This window comes from Mycteria americana, chromosome 3 (assembly GCF_035582795.1).
Source record: "Mycteria americana isolate JAX WOST 10 ecotype Jacksonville Zoo and Gardens chromosome 3, USCA_MyAme_1.0, whole genome shotgun sequence".
Lineage (NCBI taxonomy): Eukaryota > Metazoa > Chordata > Aves > Ciconiiformes > Ciconiidae > Mycteria > Mycteria americana.
This window is the reverse complement of record NC_134367.1, coordinates 28,088,459-28,107,777: the sequence shown is the minus strand read 5'-3', so window position 1 is coordinate 28,107,777 and position 19,319 is coordinate 28,088,459. Positions and strand designations below refer to the sequence as shown.

At 38.9% G+C, this 19,319-nt stretch overlaps 1 protein-coding gene across 2 annotated transcripts in view; it reads left to right on the top strand.

The window, feature by feature from the left end:
- Positions 1–3,260, top strand: part of BMP5 (bone morphogenetic protein 5) — a 59,152-nt gene extending 55,892 nt beyond the window's left edge. For both annotated transcript variants that reach the window (XM_075497290.1, XM_075497289.1), the window contains one exon: positions 3,111–3,260. In XM_075497290.1, coding sequence (XP_075353405.1) covers positions 3,111–3,260 — 150 coding nt within the window. The remainder of the gene's footprint in view (positions 1–3,110) is intronic.
- The last annotated feature ends 16,059 nt before the right edge of the window (positions 3,261–19,319 follow it).

The window sequence follows — 19,319 nt, the reverse complement described above, 5'->3', positions numbered from 1 at the left end:
TATGTTAGTCCTGTGCATCAGCTGGAGCAGCCAAAAAGATGATCTTAGATGAAGCAGCTGGCTAGGCCTCCTCTACCCCAGCAGCATTCAACTACAGTTCAGAAAACACAGCACCTACAGAAATCAAGGCCTTTAGACTATGTCTAAATGTAGTGCTGTGAGTCCAATGTCTGGTCATGATTTTTCACCTGTGCCAGCTGAAGAACTGGCTCTGAACAACATCAGTATTAGCAGAATGATTAAGAAGCAGAGGAATGAGAGATAATACACGAGGAGGGAGTGGGAGTACAAAATCAGAACAGGAAGGGGTTGCCATCCCTAATTAGTTTCTGGAAAGGTCAAGGCACTCGACTGCAATTAGAGAAACACGTGTTTAAGGCTCCCTCTGATTTAAACTGATGATAGGAAAGTATCCTGACAATCAGACTATGCTGATGAGTCTGTCCGTACATGATGATTTTTTCTTTGATTTTGACATAATAAATCTGTGCCTGAAAAACCCTTCTCCCTTCAGAAATGAGTGCAGCTATTACTCTCCTGGAGAAAAAACAACAACAACAACAACAACAACAACAACAAAGAAACCAAACCAAAACCCCACACCAAAAAAACCCCAGAAACAAACAAACAAAGTTTGATTTCTTTCTGATACCAAAAAAATTCTGCTTGTGAAAATTGCCAAGTATTTCTACATGAGAGGGACATTTTTAAAATCTCAGCATGTGCTGAGGCCTTTTCCTTTCCATTCAACTTTTCATTTATGCACCTTATCCAAGTCCAGCCACCAATGCAACACTATTCCGCTATACCAGAATTCCAGTCAGCAAGATTTACAAAAAGAAGGGAAAATGTCAGAGGATGGAAATAAATAGAAGTGTGGTAAGGGGTTCAGGTGAAAGGGAACAGCAAATGCCAGTTGGCAAGGAATATAGCAATGTGCCTAGGAGGCGATGAAGAACAGTATATATGTAGTCCTGAGCTGGAAAGAAATAGGTCAGCAAAGCAATAGTTTAGCATTATGCAAACATTGTCCAGAAGAGTTGCCAATATCAGTGAGATCCCCAGGTTAGAGTTCCGTCCTACAATTATGGATTGTTAAATTAGAAGTGGCCCAGTGCTACTTTCTCTTTCCTTTCTATCCTTTCCAAAAATGGTTAATTTCCCATTGTTAAGAAATTTGTGTAGTTTGTCCTATTTTTTAAATTGGATACTTAAATTTTCCCTCCTTTTTATGGCCTTTTTGGAATTGTGTGTCTCCCTCTGCATGTACTGTGCATGCATTCAGTTGTGCAGCCAAAAAATCATGAGGCTAATTAAATTTTAACTGCACATAAATTAGATGAGATAACAGTAGTTGAATGTTTTCTGGTTTAAATTATACAAAATTCAGATTTACACAAGGTGTGCACATGGGGATGGCTTGGGAAACAATTATTCATACACCCCACCCTAATCCAAATGTAATCATCTCCCAGCCATACTGATTACACCATTCTAAAAAAAGCCCACTCTTTGGGTTGGGAAGTGATTGTTCCTTGGTACCCCTCCAAACTTTACTGACTCTTTTTTTTTTCTTTTCTAACAAGAATAGGAGAAATGCTGGGCCAGTACCTCTCTCTCTCTTCTTTTTCTGAGACTGAACTTAGGCAGCCAGACAATACAGATGCATATAAATACAAGATAGACTGCATTTAATGAATTATATAAGCTTTCTTCTACTGTCTCGCTTCCCATCACCCTCAGAACAGGCGTTGGAGTAGTGTTGACCTCCTGGTCATGCGAGCCAGTGGATCAGCAGGTTGACTCGCGCTGACTTCTGGGCTCACTCTTGAAAAGGCTGTGAGCATCGCTGTCATGCGGGGCTAGCAGGGCCATGGAGCTCCCAGCTGGGGTGGTAGGGGTTGGTGGGACCAGGAGTTATGGCAGGGTGAACATCTGCCTAGGTGAGGCACAACCATTCTTTTCTCCAGTGCTTTGCTATTCATTTGTTAAACTGTTTTTAAATGTGTGTCTAAACCCTTACTAAACTGCTACTTCAGGTTTTATTATTGCTCATTTCAAAAGACCTTCTCATGGTAACAGTTATGTAAAAATCGTTTCCTGATAGACTGTTCCCTGTTGTCTGGCAAAGGCTCTGGGCTTATATCACTGCAAGACAGATGGCTCTAACAGATTTACAAAGACTTAACATACAAATGAAACCTATTACGGCTGAAGTCTTCATGCTTTAATAATCTCTTGCCCTCTCTATTACAATTCCCTCTTTTCTGGCCTCCCCAGTTTCCAAGTCTTCAGCATGTGCAGAATATTACATCCAACCTTCTTTCAAGTACAAAGAACTTGTATTTCCCCCATTTTCAGATATTTCCACTAGATCTTGTTCGTTCTGGGATGCTGTTCAAAACTCTTTTCCTTCTCTTTAACCTTTCATTGATGTATTTCAGCCTAGTGAACGTAAAGCTTTCTCTGCCTCAGCCCTTTCCTCAAACCTTCTGTCCAGCTGGCACCCACCTTATGAATTGATTTTGACTTCAGTGGAAGTAGAATTGGATCCACAGATACCTAGATAAGACCTTAAAATGCACTCATGCTGTCAGAGAACCCACATCTTACCGTTTCATAGGCTGAAAACAGTTTCAGTATGAGCCTTTGCCTGCACCGCCTTTGCTGTCTGCAACAGACTTTCCTCCACCCTGAGACCCTGACACAGGAAAGCATTTTAGCACATGCTGGGGTCCCGGTGAGACCCGGGACTTGAGCCTGTGCTTCATGTTAAGCACTGTCCTCAGCAGAGATGGTACGGACAATATGTTTAAGTGTTTTCCTAAGCAGCTGCCTAACTCCAACTCTTTTCTAAATTTCATCTGAAAACCAACTTTCTGTCTTGGCCACTCCTCCTCATTTATCTCTCCGTCTGCTATTATTGTGTAACTCTGCCCACGCAATTGAAATCAGAGCAACGTTCTGGAGGTAAGCTGTGCTTTAAAGTTGCTAACCGAGGAAAATCTGTGACCGCAGCACTTTCTGAATTACAAAGACATGTTTTGCACTGATGTTGTCCTTGTACCTCTCTGTTTGATATATGAGCTATGTATTTATCTGTCTTTCAGGTTCATTTGATGTTCCCTGATCATGTACCAAAGCCATGCTGTGCACCAACAAAACTGAACGCAATCTCCGTGCTCTACTTTGATGACAGTTCCAATGTTATTTTAAAAAAATACAGGAATATGGTGGTGCGTTCATGTGGCTGCCACTAGAACAAAAAAAATAATCTAAAGCAGAGGGTTTTATTCAGAATTGTAATAAAGTCAAGATATGAGCCTTGCTGATGAAAAGGCAGTCCTAAATTTATTCCATTTCATGTCATCTCTCATTTAAATGTACAGTATAATGTATATAGTAGCTTTTATTTATTTAAAAGTATATAGTTTCTTTTGTATGAGCAAAATTTCAAAACCATTTATTTTATGGGTCACCTTACTATGCAGTAGAACTTCACAAACTAGTTTCTCAGTTGACCATACTGGAATCTATTTCATTCCATTTCAATATTTTGAAGTAAAGCCTTTGTATAGATTTTTTTAAAGCTAGAAACTCCAGAACTTCTGTAACTGCTTCATATTGTTAAAGGAACTCAAATACATTTGGTCATATTGTGCCAATGAAAACTGTGGTGGGGTATTTATTTAGAAAAAGGCACAGAAAAAAAACTAAACAAAACTGCTTGGCTAAACATATTTTTTCTTTTAGAAGTTCTGCTCCATTAGAAAAAGTGAAATGTTGAACAGTGTTTAAGTAAATAAATAGTAGATAGAAAATAGAAGTGAAAAGATTGCACATAATTGTTATAACTATTTTCTTTAACAAGATGAGCATAACTGGAGGAGTATGTTACTTCTTGGCTTGTGGGCTGCAGAGTTTGCAACAGGCTCAAAGCTTTGGGAATTCTGCGGAGACAGACTCTCGCCTCTATATATGACTGTCCAAGTTAACACTAAAGATTGAACTACAACATTCTTACCTCAAATCGCATCAGACTATTATCTATTACACTGCTCTGGCAAATATTTTATAGTAACAGCACAAGGTAAAATCAAACAAAAACACCACACAGGCCTTCCCATTATATACACAAATTACTGTATACACAAAATATACAGAGGACAGGGTATGGAAGGGCTTTGCTCTATTTAGCTCCCACTTTTAGATGCGTTTTCGAGGGTGCGAGGGAAAGCACAGGGGATGCAGCAGTTGTCACCTGTTTAATCAAAAATCTTGTCCCTGATGGTGTCTGTTTTCAGGCAAAGATGAAAAACACTTTTCATAACAAGCCGTTGGGTAATTTGCAGCCTACTTTCTGTCCCATCTGCTTTTCTATCAGGTGGAAATTGGTTTAAATCATGAGATGTACGATGGGATATCTTTCCCTTTTTTTTTAGCATTAGCTATCGTAACTTTGAAAATTCTTAAATCCATATAAATAATATTTAATCTCCCTAAATTTTTGGCCTCAGATGAAATCCTGTGGTTGTGAATTGCACAACTAATTACAGATTATCATTTTCACCACCACTACCCATATACTTATTTTGAATTTACCACATTTAATGTCTTTGGACACCCCTTTGTTTTAGCGTTATGGAAATGGGAAATAGAAATTCTGTTTTCTCTTTACTACATGGCTAATTATAATATATGCTTTTATCATGAATTGCCTTGATTAAAAATGCTTCATTTAAACAGTTCTCAGAGTGTTGTTAAAAAATGAATAGGACATATCAGTTTCTCCTTAGACAGTCTATTCATGTAAACTCTGAATTCTCCAGTTATTTAAAGCATATTTCAGAAAACTCAGATTATTACAGACTGATAAAATCAACGTGTGCGTGTGACTGTGTGTATGCATGTGAATGTGCAACTGTCTTTTTGCAGAAACTAATTTATTGTATCTTGCTATTGGAGTAATACATAACTCCTTTTTATGCATACAATAATTTTTTTTGAAAAATTAACAGTTCTGATTCCAGTCTTGGGAGCTCTTTCCCCTTAATACAGCAGTTCCATTTTACACTTCCATCTCTATTTTATACTGACATTACCTACATATCTATGTTTAGTTGCAGTTCATGCACAAGGGTGTATAGCAAAATATAATGACTCCAACTGAATTACCATTTTGGAACAGTTAAATTCCTGGGCTGTCTTAAAAAAAATAACTGGTTTCTGTATAAATTGGGTAGGTGGATACATTTTTTTGAACTCAATTTATTCTAAATGGAATTTGATGGAAACTAAATTTTGGGTACATTAAGTAATATATTTTTAAATAATGGTGTACCATTTTGAGAATAAGAAACTGAAGATTATTGTTATATTATTCTTTAAAATATGCTGTTGGAATATATTTCTATATTTTGAGACATAATAAACGTAATACTATTTTCTTCTGCTGTGATTTTTCTTCTGAGACACATGACAAAATGACACGGGCTTCATATATTCTTTTAAAGGTAAAGGCAAGAGATCACCAATAGTTATGGATAGGTTTTGTTGCAGTTCATTTTTTAATACAGACATTTTGTAAAATTACTTTTATTTTATTACTTCTTAAGTTGCAGCTGGTAAACCATCTACACTATTCGTAAAAATCATACCTCCAAATGTTAATACTCCACTCAAAATATATTAGAAAGTAGAAATAGTTTTAAAAAATCTCCATAAAACCCTAACTGGTCATTCCTCTGTTGGAAAGGAAGGATACTGGCACCACACCCTCTGCATGCTCTGGGTAAGTGTACATATGGGTGTTTTCATGTAAAATTGTTCAGGTAAGCCCTTCTCCAGTAGTACGTAATAGAGGGCTTTTTGTTCTTTTGCTAGGTCCTATCAAATACCTGTTATTTTATATATATTTATACATAATATATACACACATATATAATATAATGTGTATGTAATTATATTAAATTATATTAAATAGATATACACATATATATAGCTATATATATTTCTGTAGTTATGAAGACCATTCCAGTATTGTTTAGGACATGAGAGCTTTGCTCTTTTTAAAGTTGTTTAAGCTTTCTGCATCCTTAACAACTGGAAAGTCTAAAGTCTAAAGTCTAAAAACCAGAAAAACAGAAGCAGCTCTGTACAGAATTCATGTTATGTTATGTTATGGGTGAGAGCTTCTTAGTCTTTAACTTACTCATAATGTTAACACCACGGCTACACATTCTGGGCCAAAATCAAATGCTTATAGGATGTTACTAGTGACCACTTCTATGGCTTAGGAGTATTCACCGAGTGGAAGTCAGAGTTAAGAGCTGAATAGTATTGCAGCAGTGATTTCATCTCCCTTTAAAAGCATGTAGTTCTCCGAGTGTTATTTTGATGTCCAAGACAAGGTGAGCTCTGACTGACTGAAGCGTGGAGCATTTCTAAGTTCTCTGATATGCTAACCTGTGAACCCACATACCAGTCTTCCTTCAGTTAGACCACCTGACGGGCATCTCTCCTTTATCTGGATGCCCATTTCCACAAAGTATTTATAGGGTCAAGTTTTTCTGATTTTCACCAAAGGTTTCAAATTCATTAATTAGAGAGCAGGGGTAGGAGACATTTGCTGATAGTCAAAAACATGCTTGTTCAGACTGCATTAGCCCTTCTTTTTGATACGAGATCTAGCTGAAAATTAAATTCATATAAAGCTGGCTGGTAGCTGACAACATAGCAATACGTCCAATCAGTACAAAACTCAGCTAGAGATATCTCAGGTAAACATTGGCATGGATGTCTTCAAACAAAAAGGATGATCATTCCTTGTTCTGTTGCATAGCCATCTGAAGGGTGTCTGAAGGGACATCTGACTGACGTGTCCTTTACAACCCCATGACTATTCCTTCTGTGGCGGCCTGTTCAGGCTTTTACGTAAATATGCATTTGTGTTGAGTCATTGTGTAGGTAATATAAATGGAGCCATATGACGAGCTCAGGTATCTTCAGGAGTAAGAAACCAGTCCTTTATAGCTGCACAGTACTGCGCTGCTGTTTATTTTGCATGTTGGCACCTTTAGGACTATAAAACAGTATTTAGTCTTTATATTATGATAGGAGTCCAATGTCAGACAATTTGGGGCCTCATTTTATTAAATGCATGCTTTAAATGCATTATTAAATTACATGAGTGCTGTGAGTTGCATCTAGACTGTAGACACTGGAACTGAGACTTTCTTTAGGGACAACATAGAGAAATTGCATTTTTGGATTGCAGTTCACCTATTTCTCTCCAAAAACTATGAAGTGGGTTTAGGACAATGGCTCTGGTATAGACCTTGTCTGAGCAACTGTAGCAAATTACAATCCCTGATACCTTTAAAATAATGTTATGTTGTTGAAAAAGTTTAACTGGGATGTTTAATTGGGATGTAGACCTTTGAGAAATCTCTTGTTATCATGATGGGATATCAGACAATTCCATTTTGAAACATAATTTTCTCTAGCATATACTTGGAAAAGGTTGTATTGCTGACTGCGTATTTCTTTTGTTCTGTTTTTGTTTGTTTGGTTGGTTTTTTGTCCGCTCCTCTTTTGAAACAGTTTCATACTAAATTGACTTTGACTCAAAGATGGTTAAAAAAAGGGTTTAGGCTTGTACTCATAAGATTCTGAATTGTTTCAGCAATAACCAAAGGATTTTAATCACCAGGACTTTAAAATTATGTTCTTTGCAATCTCTACCAACTTTTCCGCTCACACATTCAGCTGTGCATAGGGAGAATCTGACATGTGGTGCCTGAATGACGAACAAGCCACATGTGAATTATACAGCATTATCTTTTACTATCTCATCTGCAGTCACAGAACTTGCAAAGTGTGATTTACAATGTGTTACTGAATTCTTACTCACATGGCTTGAGCAAGAGCTTGATTAAAAACAAAAGAAAACTAAACTAAAAATCCAACAAAAAACAGCAAGGGGAGGTTTTCTTGCCATGGTAATTCAAATAAATCAGCACCAAACGTGGTACATGAGAGATCGGGAATCTCATGTGAATTAAATGGGCCTTTTGTATTCTGTTTTCCATATTTACAACACATGACACAGACACTTCTCCTGACTGCTATATTTCCAGCTAAATACTTTCTGTCCTGTTCCTGGACTTTTTTGCTTTCAGATGGGCACCATCAATTATTGTTATTAATATGAATGAAGATATTTTCATTGCTTTAGCAGATGTTAATGCTTCACAACAGAAGTATGTGTTGTTAGTATTGCTACTTTACAGGTACAGAAAGGTGGAGAGACTTGCCTAAGATAAGAGCAGATGAGAGGCAGTATAGGGGAGACAACCAGATCTGCAGTGTTCCAGTGCTCTAAGCCCTATCACACACTCTTGGTGGAGTGACGCATACACTTGACACTCCTGTCCCTGCAGCTCATAACTTTAACAGATGATAGGCAATCTTAGGGGTTACCTGGACCTATACTTCACATTTACCAAGTACTTTTCTAGTTTCATGATTGTTTGTGGAAGTCTGGGCAGTGATTGATAAAACTGGGGCATGTGCAGGGTGCAGACCACACCTTTCCTATGTGGGGGTGTTTATATTTTAAAGCTACTTCTATGGAACCAACTAGGATGTGCTTGAAGCAGACCTTGGAGCACCTTTTCAATAGCTGTCGTAAATCTGCACCAGCAGAGTATCCTCCCTTTTCTTCCTTACATTTTCCTCCTGCTTGGTGGAAAGTTCAGCAATGCGTTAAGACTGAGACTGTGCTAATATCTGTGTAGCAGGGGATCTCAGGGCAGATGTTGGCTGGACATAAAAGAGCAACATATTTTCTAGGGAACAGCTCTCTCAGAGAATAATACTGAAGCAGAGATGTGGGAGCAGGATCTTCTCTGCATAACTTGTCCTGGTCTCTTCTGGGTCTCCAACTGACTTGTGAGCAGAAACATTTGGAAAAATGAGAAAGCTTTTTAATTCAATTGTAAGGAGAAAACTTGGAGGGGGCTCTTTCTGGCACCTCTGCCCCTCATAAGTCCTTCCACAAAGGAGAAATCTAGGTTCAAACCTGGAGCTACTCAACTGTACAGAGACCAAAATTTGGACAAGATGTGGTGGAGAAACATGGCACATATATCAAACTCCCTAAACTGATCTAATTGGAAAGCAAAGTTTTTCATGACTGATTATTTTCTTGGTTCCTGAGCTGTCTTGTATTAACTTGCCACAAGAAAGTGTGTTCACTTTTACTCAGGCCAATTATACATCCACCACTGGGATTCCTTTTCAAAATTAGTGTTTCTCCCTTAACCTCTGCAACGGCTCTTTTCAGCCTTCTCTGCATGTTATCTGTTTTATTATTCAAGACTAACAGCTCCCACAGGGAATGCTCTTTCCTAGACTGTGTTGCAGGGATGGAACAAAGACAAGACCTGCCAAGTCAGTTACTTGTTTAATTGGGATGTGAATCTTTAAGAAATCTTTTTGCTCACTTTTTCTTTCTTTTTTGCACACATTTGGGATTTTTCTTAGTTTGCTATCTTGGTATGAATTCTTGTGGATAAAGATATGTAGGTAAGTGCATACAGTTCAACAAAACCTTCCTGTGAAAAGTATTTGTGCATTTAGCAAGAAACAAAACATCATAATTTGTTTCCTCTTTAAAAATGGAATTAATATAGCTAGTAAAAAAGTTGGATTCCCATTAAGGAAACAATTTTTAGCAAACTACCGAGCCTGGTTACATTTCACGTTTTGAAATCTATTAATTTAGTCAAATTAAAGAGTTGCTAATTAGCAGGACCTACATTGCTTACCTCAGGACATATATCCAAGAACCAGATTCTTATTCTCAGATACCTTGGTGTAAATACAAAATCTATCAAAATTAACAGTGCCGTTGAAATACTCCTAAACATATTTCTGATTGTTTCTGTTTATCCGTGTTGGACAGTGAGGTAATGAGAACGTTATTCAGGCCAGAATACAATTAACTGCTTAATTCTCAAATTTCTTCTCCTTATAACTAAACCCTTATGCTTTTACTCTTTCCTGTCACCCATCTACAACAAGAAACAGGCAGAAGGTCATGACTTAAAATTCTAGGGAAATAATTTCATGCTTTAGAATTGAACTGAATGTGGAAATTCCCAAACTTGAATTAGAAGTTTTAAAAAAGATCATGAAAGTAGTTTTTAAAAAGTTTTAAAAAAGATCATTGCTGATCTGCAGAGCCCAAACCAGTGCCGTGGAAGTGGCCATCGGGGCAGGGGAGCCCGGGCTGTGTCCATACCTCGCAGAAGCCCCATCAGCCTGGCAGGGGCTGTGGCCACGGGGCGCCGATATACCCTGATGAGGAGCCAGCAGCCCCAGGGACTATGAGTTCCCACATTTGTGGAAAGGAGCCTGGAAGCTGCAGGGTTCCCTTCTCTGACACAGTCCAGACATGAGGGCTGTCCAGGCGCTCTGCATCTTCGTATCCAAGGCAGGCAAACAGGAGAGGTGTCTCACAGAACGGTGCACCGTAGAGCCCGCTGAAAATGCCTGCATTTAATCAGAAAAGTGCTTAAAGATATGGCTCTATTTCAACGACAGAAAAGTATTCATTGTGAAATTCCCACACTGGCTAAAATTTCTCCTGACATTTCTGAGTGAAGCTTCACTGACATTTTCACAGAGGTTTGCTCATTTTTGGCAGGAAAGAATTTGACCCTTCTCTTCAATCATGTTACACCCCATTTCCACTGACTGTCTCTAAGTCTTTTACCATTCTCTTAGTTTTTCCCATGATGTAAATACACACTGCAGTAGAAACAGTAGTGTTCTTTTGGATTTACCCTAGAATAACTAAGTAGCATTGTAAAATGCTTACTACAATGTTTTCCTCTCACTCCTCTGAATCTTTCCCCTTAACTGACCTCTGCTGTTGAAAAAGCTGTAAGAAATGAGCCAAAAAATAATTGTCAAGGCAGGAATCAGGTGACACGCATCTATTTACATTTTTTTAATTAGGTAACTAAATGTAATACACAGCTATTATATCCCTCTCCTTTCAGTCATTAGTTACAAGGCACTGCCCTGACCCCAAGCACTACGGCCCGTCAGCCTTCCAGGATAGCGGTCTGCTTGAGCGTTCAAGCAATGTCAGGCTAACCAAGCTGTTTCAGCTCACAGATGTGATTTTTGCATTTTTTTTTTTTAAACTAGAAGTTTACTCAATACAGTAACATCCTTCAGAAGGGTATTGAAGTGCAGCCAGGAATGGTAACCTCTTCCATTAACGTACCTGGATCATGACGAGGATGCCTGTTCCCACTTGGATTTTCATTATGTAAATGTACATTCTTTATATTCTAGGTATTAAAAATGACACTATGGCTTTTCTACCACGGAAAAGAACTCTGTCAGACAGTAAAACCCATCTGTGGTGTTTTCTCCTTAATGGTTCTGACTTTTTCTCTATAATCTAGTTTCCATGATTGCCCAAAGCCTGCAGAATCCATCTCACTCATCATATCAATTACTGCAATTAGCTTTCCTGTGGACTACTCTACTTTCATGTATTTCTAATCACCCTTTTGCTATGTGGGTAATTACTGTACTCATTTACATGCAAGCAGATGTTTTGGTAATTATATTCTTGTTTGCTCATTTTCCCACCAACATCAGCTTTTTCTCCTTCAGAGTACACTTAATCTTTTTACATTGCAGAAAATTTAGTATTCTGTTCATGAAAAGTTGGGCAACCTCCATTTTTTCCCTTAGAAAGAAAAAAGGAAGTGTTTCTAAGGCTACTTCTCTGTGACATGGAACAGCAGTTCTATGTAGATACTTGAGCTAATCCTACTCCAGAGGCAGAACAATTGTATTACTGGGTATTTCCAGGTTGTTTGCAATACCAGCAGCAATTCAGTCAGAATCTATATCATGACATAGAAGTACACTATATGGTGTAGAAATACATAAAAATGTTGATCATTTGAGGGTCTCTGAAGTGAGCTGGTAAGATCCAAAAGAGTTTGCAAAAGTTTGTGAATGGCAATTTAAAGTGTATGTTTTTCTGTGCATTTCGCCTTTGATGTGAACAGTGCAAGCAAGCCAAGGCATAGAATCAAAGGGTCTTTCAGTGAGTACATTTCTGTAAGGTGTATTCAGTGAGATGCTGAGCATCAACTCACGTTGAAATCAACTTTCAATTTCCACTTGTTTACTTTCTCTTGAGCCTGTCTTTTATGTTTGGTTTCATGTAGAGCTCCAACTGCCTTAGAAGTTCTATACCAGCACCACCTTCTGACTAATGTCCTGTCAGGAGTACTTCTGAGCATTTTTATCTTTGGTTCATTGCATCTCTGAGGGTCCTACTTTTGCGAAAAGGTGACTGCTCCCCTGCTTCATGCATTGCTCCAAAGATGCAGTGAAGCGGTTAACCGTGCTAGATACTAAGCATTACAATCATCTGTGCAGAGCTGAGAGTTCCTTAACTTTGGCAGCCCGATATTGAAATGTACGCACATTTCCAATGAAAATGCTGAGAGAATTAAATGAAAATAGAAAATGTTCCACTGACATTTTTGATGCTGGCTCAGTTTTGTATGAGTAAGAGCCACTGACAGCACTTGTCTTCTCAACCTCTTCCAAGGGCAAGATTGTACTGTAGATATTTTCAAGAGTCTACTACAGTATAAATACAGCCCAGCTAGTAATGTTTTAACCTTATTTAACCTTTGCTTTGTTATGCACAAAGATGTAGAACTTCAAATCAATAAAAATGGTTGGAGCTATTACCCTAGATGAGTCCCTTCATTTGTGCAGTTTTCTTATCATATCTACTTTAACTCTTGGCTATGTTCTAGCACAGATGGATCCTTTCTTCCCATTTTTGTCTGGACAGTAAAGCAAAACCAGTAGCAACTGGCAGCTGACTATCAAACCTATTTAGTCAATTAATTTTGGAAAGGGTGTGGATTGATGTTTGAAGTCACATATCCAGTTGATTTCATATAAATTATTAAAACTTAAGGTACAGTTTCAAGGGCATAAAACCAGAGTCATGTGCTTCACTTGCATGAGAGAAAGAGAAAGGCTCAGAAGTTCTGGATTGTTTCCCTGCTTCTGTTACTGATTCACTATGAGACTTTGGAAAACAAATATTCCATATCTATGTGTATTTGTGATACATTTATAAAGGACAAGTTAAATGCATTAGGTTTTGTGAAACATTTTAATATGCAAATCTGTTGGGCAGAGCAGAAACAGTGCTATTTTTGGCATTAGAAGTTGTTGGTTTGTTTCCTAATTCTAGTCTACCATACACTTCTTTTTGTGATAGGCCAAAATTTTCAAAGATATGTTTGCCTTGTTCAGTTCTCATTTGTAATACAGCAATAACAGCATTTATCAATACCACAGGAGAATTAAGAGGATAAATACCTTAATAATAATGAGGGACTCAGATACATCAGTAGTCATGTAAGTGTATGTATGTTATTTGCATATACACACCATCTGATATATTTCCTCATTAGGAAATTGTAGCTGTTACTCATCTGGGATCTTCTTTTCCAACTTTTATTCTAATGTGCTCACTAGAATTCAAGTTAATAGTTTGTTTCATCCTAAAGAACTCCTTTAGTCATTACCAAAGGAGGTTATTTGCTCAGGCTATCCATTTTTTCTTGTATTAATTCCTTTCAAGCGACTTTCCCCTGTCTGAAACACTAATGTTCTTGTTCTCTGAAATTTCTATATACTGTAAAAAAGTCTAAGAAACATAATGTGCAGAGCTGATGGCTCACTGGAACTGAGAGGAATTTTCTCTAACTAGTGACATTTTGAGATGATTCATTGCATTGCAGAACTCTTTACAGAGGTGTACATGCTAATGCAAGGTGCAGGGCAGTAAAGAACTGAAATAAATGCCTAAATATACATTGCAGTTGTGTTGATCTTTATTTCCCTGATGATATCGATCTACAAGTGAATAAGCCAGAGAGAAGTACAAGAAGCTTTATAGCTCCGTTAGGATATTTATTGTCACTAGAAACTGAAGGGTTTGGGGTTTATGCACACTCAGTGTCATCTACAATTTTTCACTTTGGAAGCATATCTCCAAAATCATTGTGAACTTGCTGGATCAGAATACTCACTGCTACCATTCCTCCATTTATTTTCAGACCAAAAAAAAGGTAGATGTAACTATAGACATCATCTCAAAGGTCATGAGAAAGAGGAGATCTATCTTAAAATAGCTTGGAGCAAGAAGACTGTGCATTCAATTAAAATACTGGTGAGGTGATATCCCCAGATGGGTTTAGTTCTTGTTTTGATTTCTAGCTATATGTATTTGTTTCATCTCCTGCACAACAAATGGTAGACTCAGAACATCCTGAGGGACCCAAAGCCCTTAAGGAAGAACATAGGTGCCCTGAGAAACATTTTTGTCATAATTTTCTTCTTAACTTTCCAGCCTCTAACCCTGTTTACACTGGTGAACCGTAATGTATATTCAATACATCTGCATTAGGGATTCTATCATGCACATCCTCTCAATATCTAAGCATTTGAAGTGCAATCCTCCCCCCCGCCCCCAAGGTCTCCAATCTGCACCTCCGTCTGTTGCACTAGCACACATAAAGTCATTTTCTTGTTGAACAGGTGATCAAAAATCATCTTCCATACTAAGGCCTGTTTGAACAGTTATTTGTTTTTGACCAGTCTCTTCTTGTTTCCTAGCACATCTCTCCTCATGCTAGCTGTAAAGCTGCCAACCTTGCAGGCAACCTTGTTCGACTGCCTGCTTTTCATATAAATATCTCTGTACCTTTTCTAATCACTGTTCTCCATGACCTGATCCACAAATCTGCCCCCCATTTTCTTCAAATTGTTCTTCAAGCTAAGCTTTGTAGAGAAAAGGCAAGGCAAAACAGGTCAGTTTGGGGCAGTACAAAGCTCAAGAAGAGAGGATGAAGTTGAGGAAATGCAACATCATCTCTTATTGTACAGAGAGTGGCAATGCAGATGTCCATTTCGCTGCAGTACCATCTGTTCTTTTAGATCAGTGTGTTATAAAATACCCCAAAATATTTATGAAAGCCTATTTCTGTATTTGTGTTACTTTAAGCCATGAGATTTGCTAGAAGTTCTAAATCACGATCATTCTCCCTTTGCTGATTTTACGCTTCCCAGAATCATCATTTGCTCTGCCATCTTTCATTTTCCTCTTCACATGCTATTGTTGCAAAATGGTTTTAGATATCTATTTGTTAGCATATGCTCTCATTATTTCCGTATCTGTGTGTCTTTCAATGTGATGTGTATTGTTCTCATGCTTTATTTGCATGTATAAACAAAGCAAATGTCTCCTGTTGGGATATGGATTGGCCTTCGAAAAGCATGTTAGCCTTTTTTTCACTCAATCTATTTCAAATAAGCAATGCACTGTTGAGTGCAACAAATTGGTTTATGGACTCAGCATATCACTGGAAAGGCCAGAACACAACGTGATGGTGCCAAGCTCTACATTTTGCTTTCAGCTTTCTGAATTCCCTGGAAGACAGGTAAAAGTCAGATGGAAAAAGCCAGGTCTCTCTGGATGATCCATCTGTGCTTGGTTGATTTGTGGCTCCTCCCAAGCAGTGTGTGCAGCATAGTGTGTTCAAGAGTAGTGTTCAAGAGTACAAAAAGACTTCTCCCTGAAGGACTGCACATGTAGCACATGGTCTGAGGGTCCCCTGTCCTCCCTCAGACAAGTTTTGGTCTTATTTTGGGATTGTTGAGCACAGGCGTTCACTCCACATGTATCAGTTCCAATTCACATCGTCAAAAGGCAGCACTGTGTTTGCATGAAAACAATAGTGCTTAGCCTGTATTTTGTTACTACCATATATTACTTTGCTTTGAGATGTCATGCATAAGACTCAAAGCTTCGGTTCTTGGGCTAGATCTGCAGCTGGTGCATTTTGTAGCAGCTTTGTTATATTTGACTGATATCACCTGGAGATTTGACACTCTCATCTCACTGCAGCAGTGAAAAACGAAGCTTTCCCATGTCACGGCACACTATGACAGTGCTGTGCACACAGAAAGAAAACCTGGATCTGGAATTTATTCAACAACCAGCATATATCTCAATGACAAATAATGGAAAGATGCAAAAAGCCCAGATTTTAGTCCCACGGGTTGTACTGGCAGTTGAAAAGTCTTTGGTTTCTATGATTTCTAAACTTACTCTTGCTGTTTGATAAAAAACTATATATGTTATAAGTTAACAATTTTACTAGGTGATGGAAATCTGATTAGAATCCCAGTATAAACTCTTTTCCCTCTTTGGCTTCCATGAATTTTTCTGTTTTACTGTTGTTGAAATAGAGTTTGAGAAGGTAGAATCCCTACTCTTATGTTTTTTTGCCTGATATTTAGAATTTTGCTCACTTCTCAGGGCTCAGATACCCACAGGAAGACATAGAATCATAGAATCTTTTAGGTTGGAGAAGACCTTTAAGATCATCCAGTCCAACTGTTAACCTAGTACTGCCAAGTCCACCACTAAACCATGTCCCTAAGCACCACATCTACACGTCTGTTGAATACCTCCAGGGACTCAACCACTTCCCTGGGCAGCCTGTTCCAACACTTGACAACCCTTTCGGTGAAGAAATTATATCCAGTTTCCTAATATCCAGTCTAAACCTCCCCTGGTGCAACTTGAGGCCGTTTCCTCTTGTCCCATCGCTTGTTACTTGGGAGAAGAGACCGACCCCCACCTCGCTACAACCTCCTTTCAGGTAGTTATAGAGAGCGATAAGGTCTCCCCTCAGCCTCCTCTTCTCCAGGCTAAACAACCCCAGTTCCCTCAGCCACTCTTCATAAGACTTGTGCTCCAGACCCTTCACCAGCTTCGTTGCCCTTCTCTGGACACGCTCCAGCACCTCAATGTCTCTCTTGCAGTGAGGGGCCCAAAACTGAACACAGCATTTGAGGTGCGGCCTCACTAGTGCCGAGTACAGGGGCACGATCACTTCCCTAGTCCTGCTGGCCACACTATTTCTGATACAAGCCAGGATGCCATCGGCCTTCTTGGCCACCTGGGCACACTGCTGGCTCATATTCAGCCATCTGTTGACCAATACCCCCAGCTCCTCTTCCACCAGGCAGCTTTCCAGTCACCCTTTCCCAAGTCTGTAGCATTGCATGGGGTATACTATTAATAATAAATTACAATGCATGAAAATGCATAAAGATGTGATTCTCTGTTGTCCTTTTGGCTACCACATTTGTGCTGTGACTGCTGTACTTGCATTTTAAACTTCTTCATGAAGGTCTGAAGAATAGGTAAAAGTATGAGAATGGCAGACTCTGCTGGCTTTGCTGGATGCTCCTTGGGGCCTTTGCCCAAGAAGGATCTCAGGAAGTGAGAGAAATCTACTCAAGATTTGGATGAAAGTGCCTTATGGAGAATAAGATATTACAGATTTGGTTTTTTATCATTTCTTTCTTAAGAAGCAGGAAACAAGATTGTATGAGAGTAAGTTAATAAAGTAAGCACTAAAATTTATATAATTCAAAAATTATTCATAGAAAGATCTTTTTCAGCCACTTCTTCTAGTACTATAGTAATAATAGTTATCAGTAAAGACTGCTCTCGGAGAACTTGTGACAATCATAATGATAATCAGTCTTCCAAGAAAGCTCTAGCTGAGTACTACATAATATGGTACTTAATACTATACTACAGTTGGAGTCAGGAGTCACTTGTAAAACACAGAAGTTACTACAGCATTTACAATTATCTTTGAATGGTTTGGAAATATAATGGCTAAAATTCTCAGATACCTAGGCAAATTAGGGACTTTCATCACATTTTCAAGATTAGCTTTGATACCAGGAGTTAGAAATCTCAGATTGATCCAGGAAACCAAATGCCTTTTAACTGCTACAAAAACCATCTTCATCCAAATGTAAATTCAGAAAAATGTTAACTTAGGCATCACTGAATCCTCAAGTTGCCTAAAGTCTAATTTCTTCCGGTGAAGTTCCCTAAAAGTGCTTAAATACCTCCCCTTGAGAACTCTAGGACTGGCTACACTTGCTTAGTAGATAGACGCCCTTACGCTTACAGCAAAGCCCAGGCAATCCCTACCTGTTTGCTTGGCTGGTTCAACAGGCTGGTGTGCAAGCATAACCTGACTTAACTATTGGGTGCCAAGGTCCCACCCTTTGCCAGAGTCCCAGCCTCTCCCTTTCAGAGTTTGTTTGGCCCTGTCTGTGCTGAGTCATTTCAGCACGCAAATCCAACAGAAATTGGATGTGAAAAAAGGCAGTTTTTTCTTCAGCACGCTGAGTGGGCTCAACGCAATGCTAGTCAAATGCTCAAGTCAGTGTAGTAGAAAGGATGGGAGCAAAGGGTGGGCAGGACCGTCAGCTGGCTCAGAGTGCTGTTGAAACTCAACATCAGAGCACTCTGGATTAGACCACATGAAAAACACAGGAGTAAAGATGTTTTCTCCACCTCAGTGGTTGTGAAGGTTCAGTTTCCAGTCACTTAAACTGTGGAAAATTTGCATTTTTATTTTTTCATCTGTCCCTATTTGCTCATGAGCAGTTTAAGCTGGGCTCCTGTTTGGAGGACAAATCACCTGACCATATCACATGAGCTACTGCACACCCAGAATTGTCTCTGTGGTAGCACGTGACTCAAGAACTGAAGCAGGCACTGCTAGAACTTTCTGGGACCTAGCTGAGCATCCAGTCCAGCCTACTCCATCCTATGGGAGTCTGGGCAGCCACTGTCATCTTCCACCCATGGACTATTCCTGCAGCTCCTCCTCGTCCTCTCTGCCTTCCCAGGTACATGGCATACAACCTGTCATTCTCAGCCATATATGCCTTAACTAGGTATTACAAAGTGGCTTTCAGTTCTGAAGGATATTTTGGGAAAAAGTGGTCATAATATTGTCTGACAATTGTTCTTCTTTCAGTAGCATACTTAAATCTTTGTGTAGGAGAGAAAATATGCTTATGATTATGAGGGTCATTACTTTAATGGCTGAAGAACTCACGTGGGAGATGTGGGCTGTAATCCCCTCAAGCTGCTCCGAACCCCAAGTTACCACATCTTGGTCTCTAACACTCAGCTTTTTAGGTAAAAGGGAATGCTGACATAGTTACCTTTTGCCACCAATACCACATTTTGTGCCTAAGACTGCAAAAATATTAGTTCACAAAGGAATTTGTGGCATGAATTCCAGCTACATGGGGCCTTCTTCTCTGGCAGGTCTTCCAAAACTGCTTTAGCAGTGTCTGCTTAT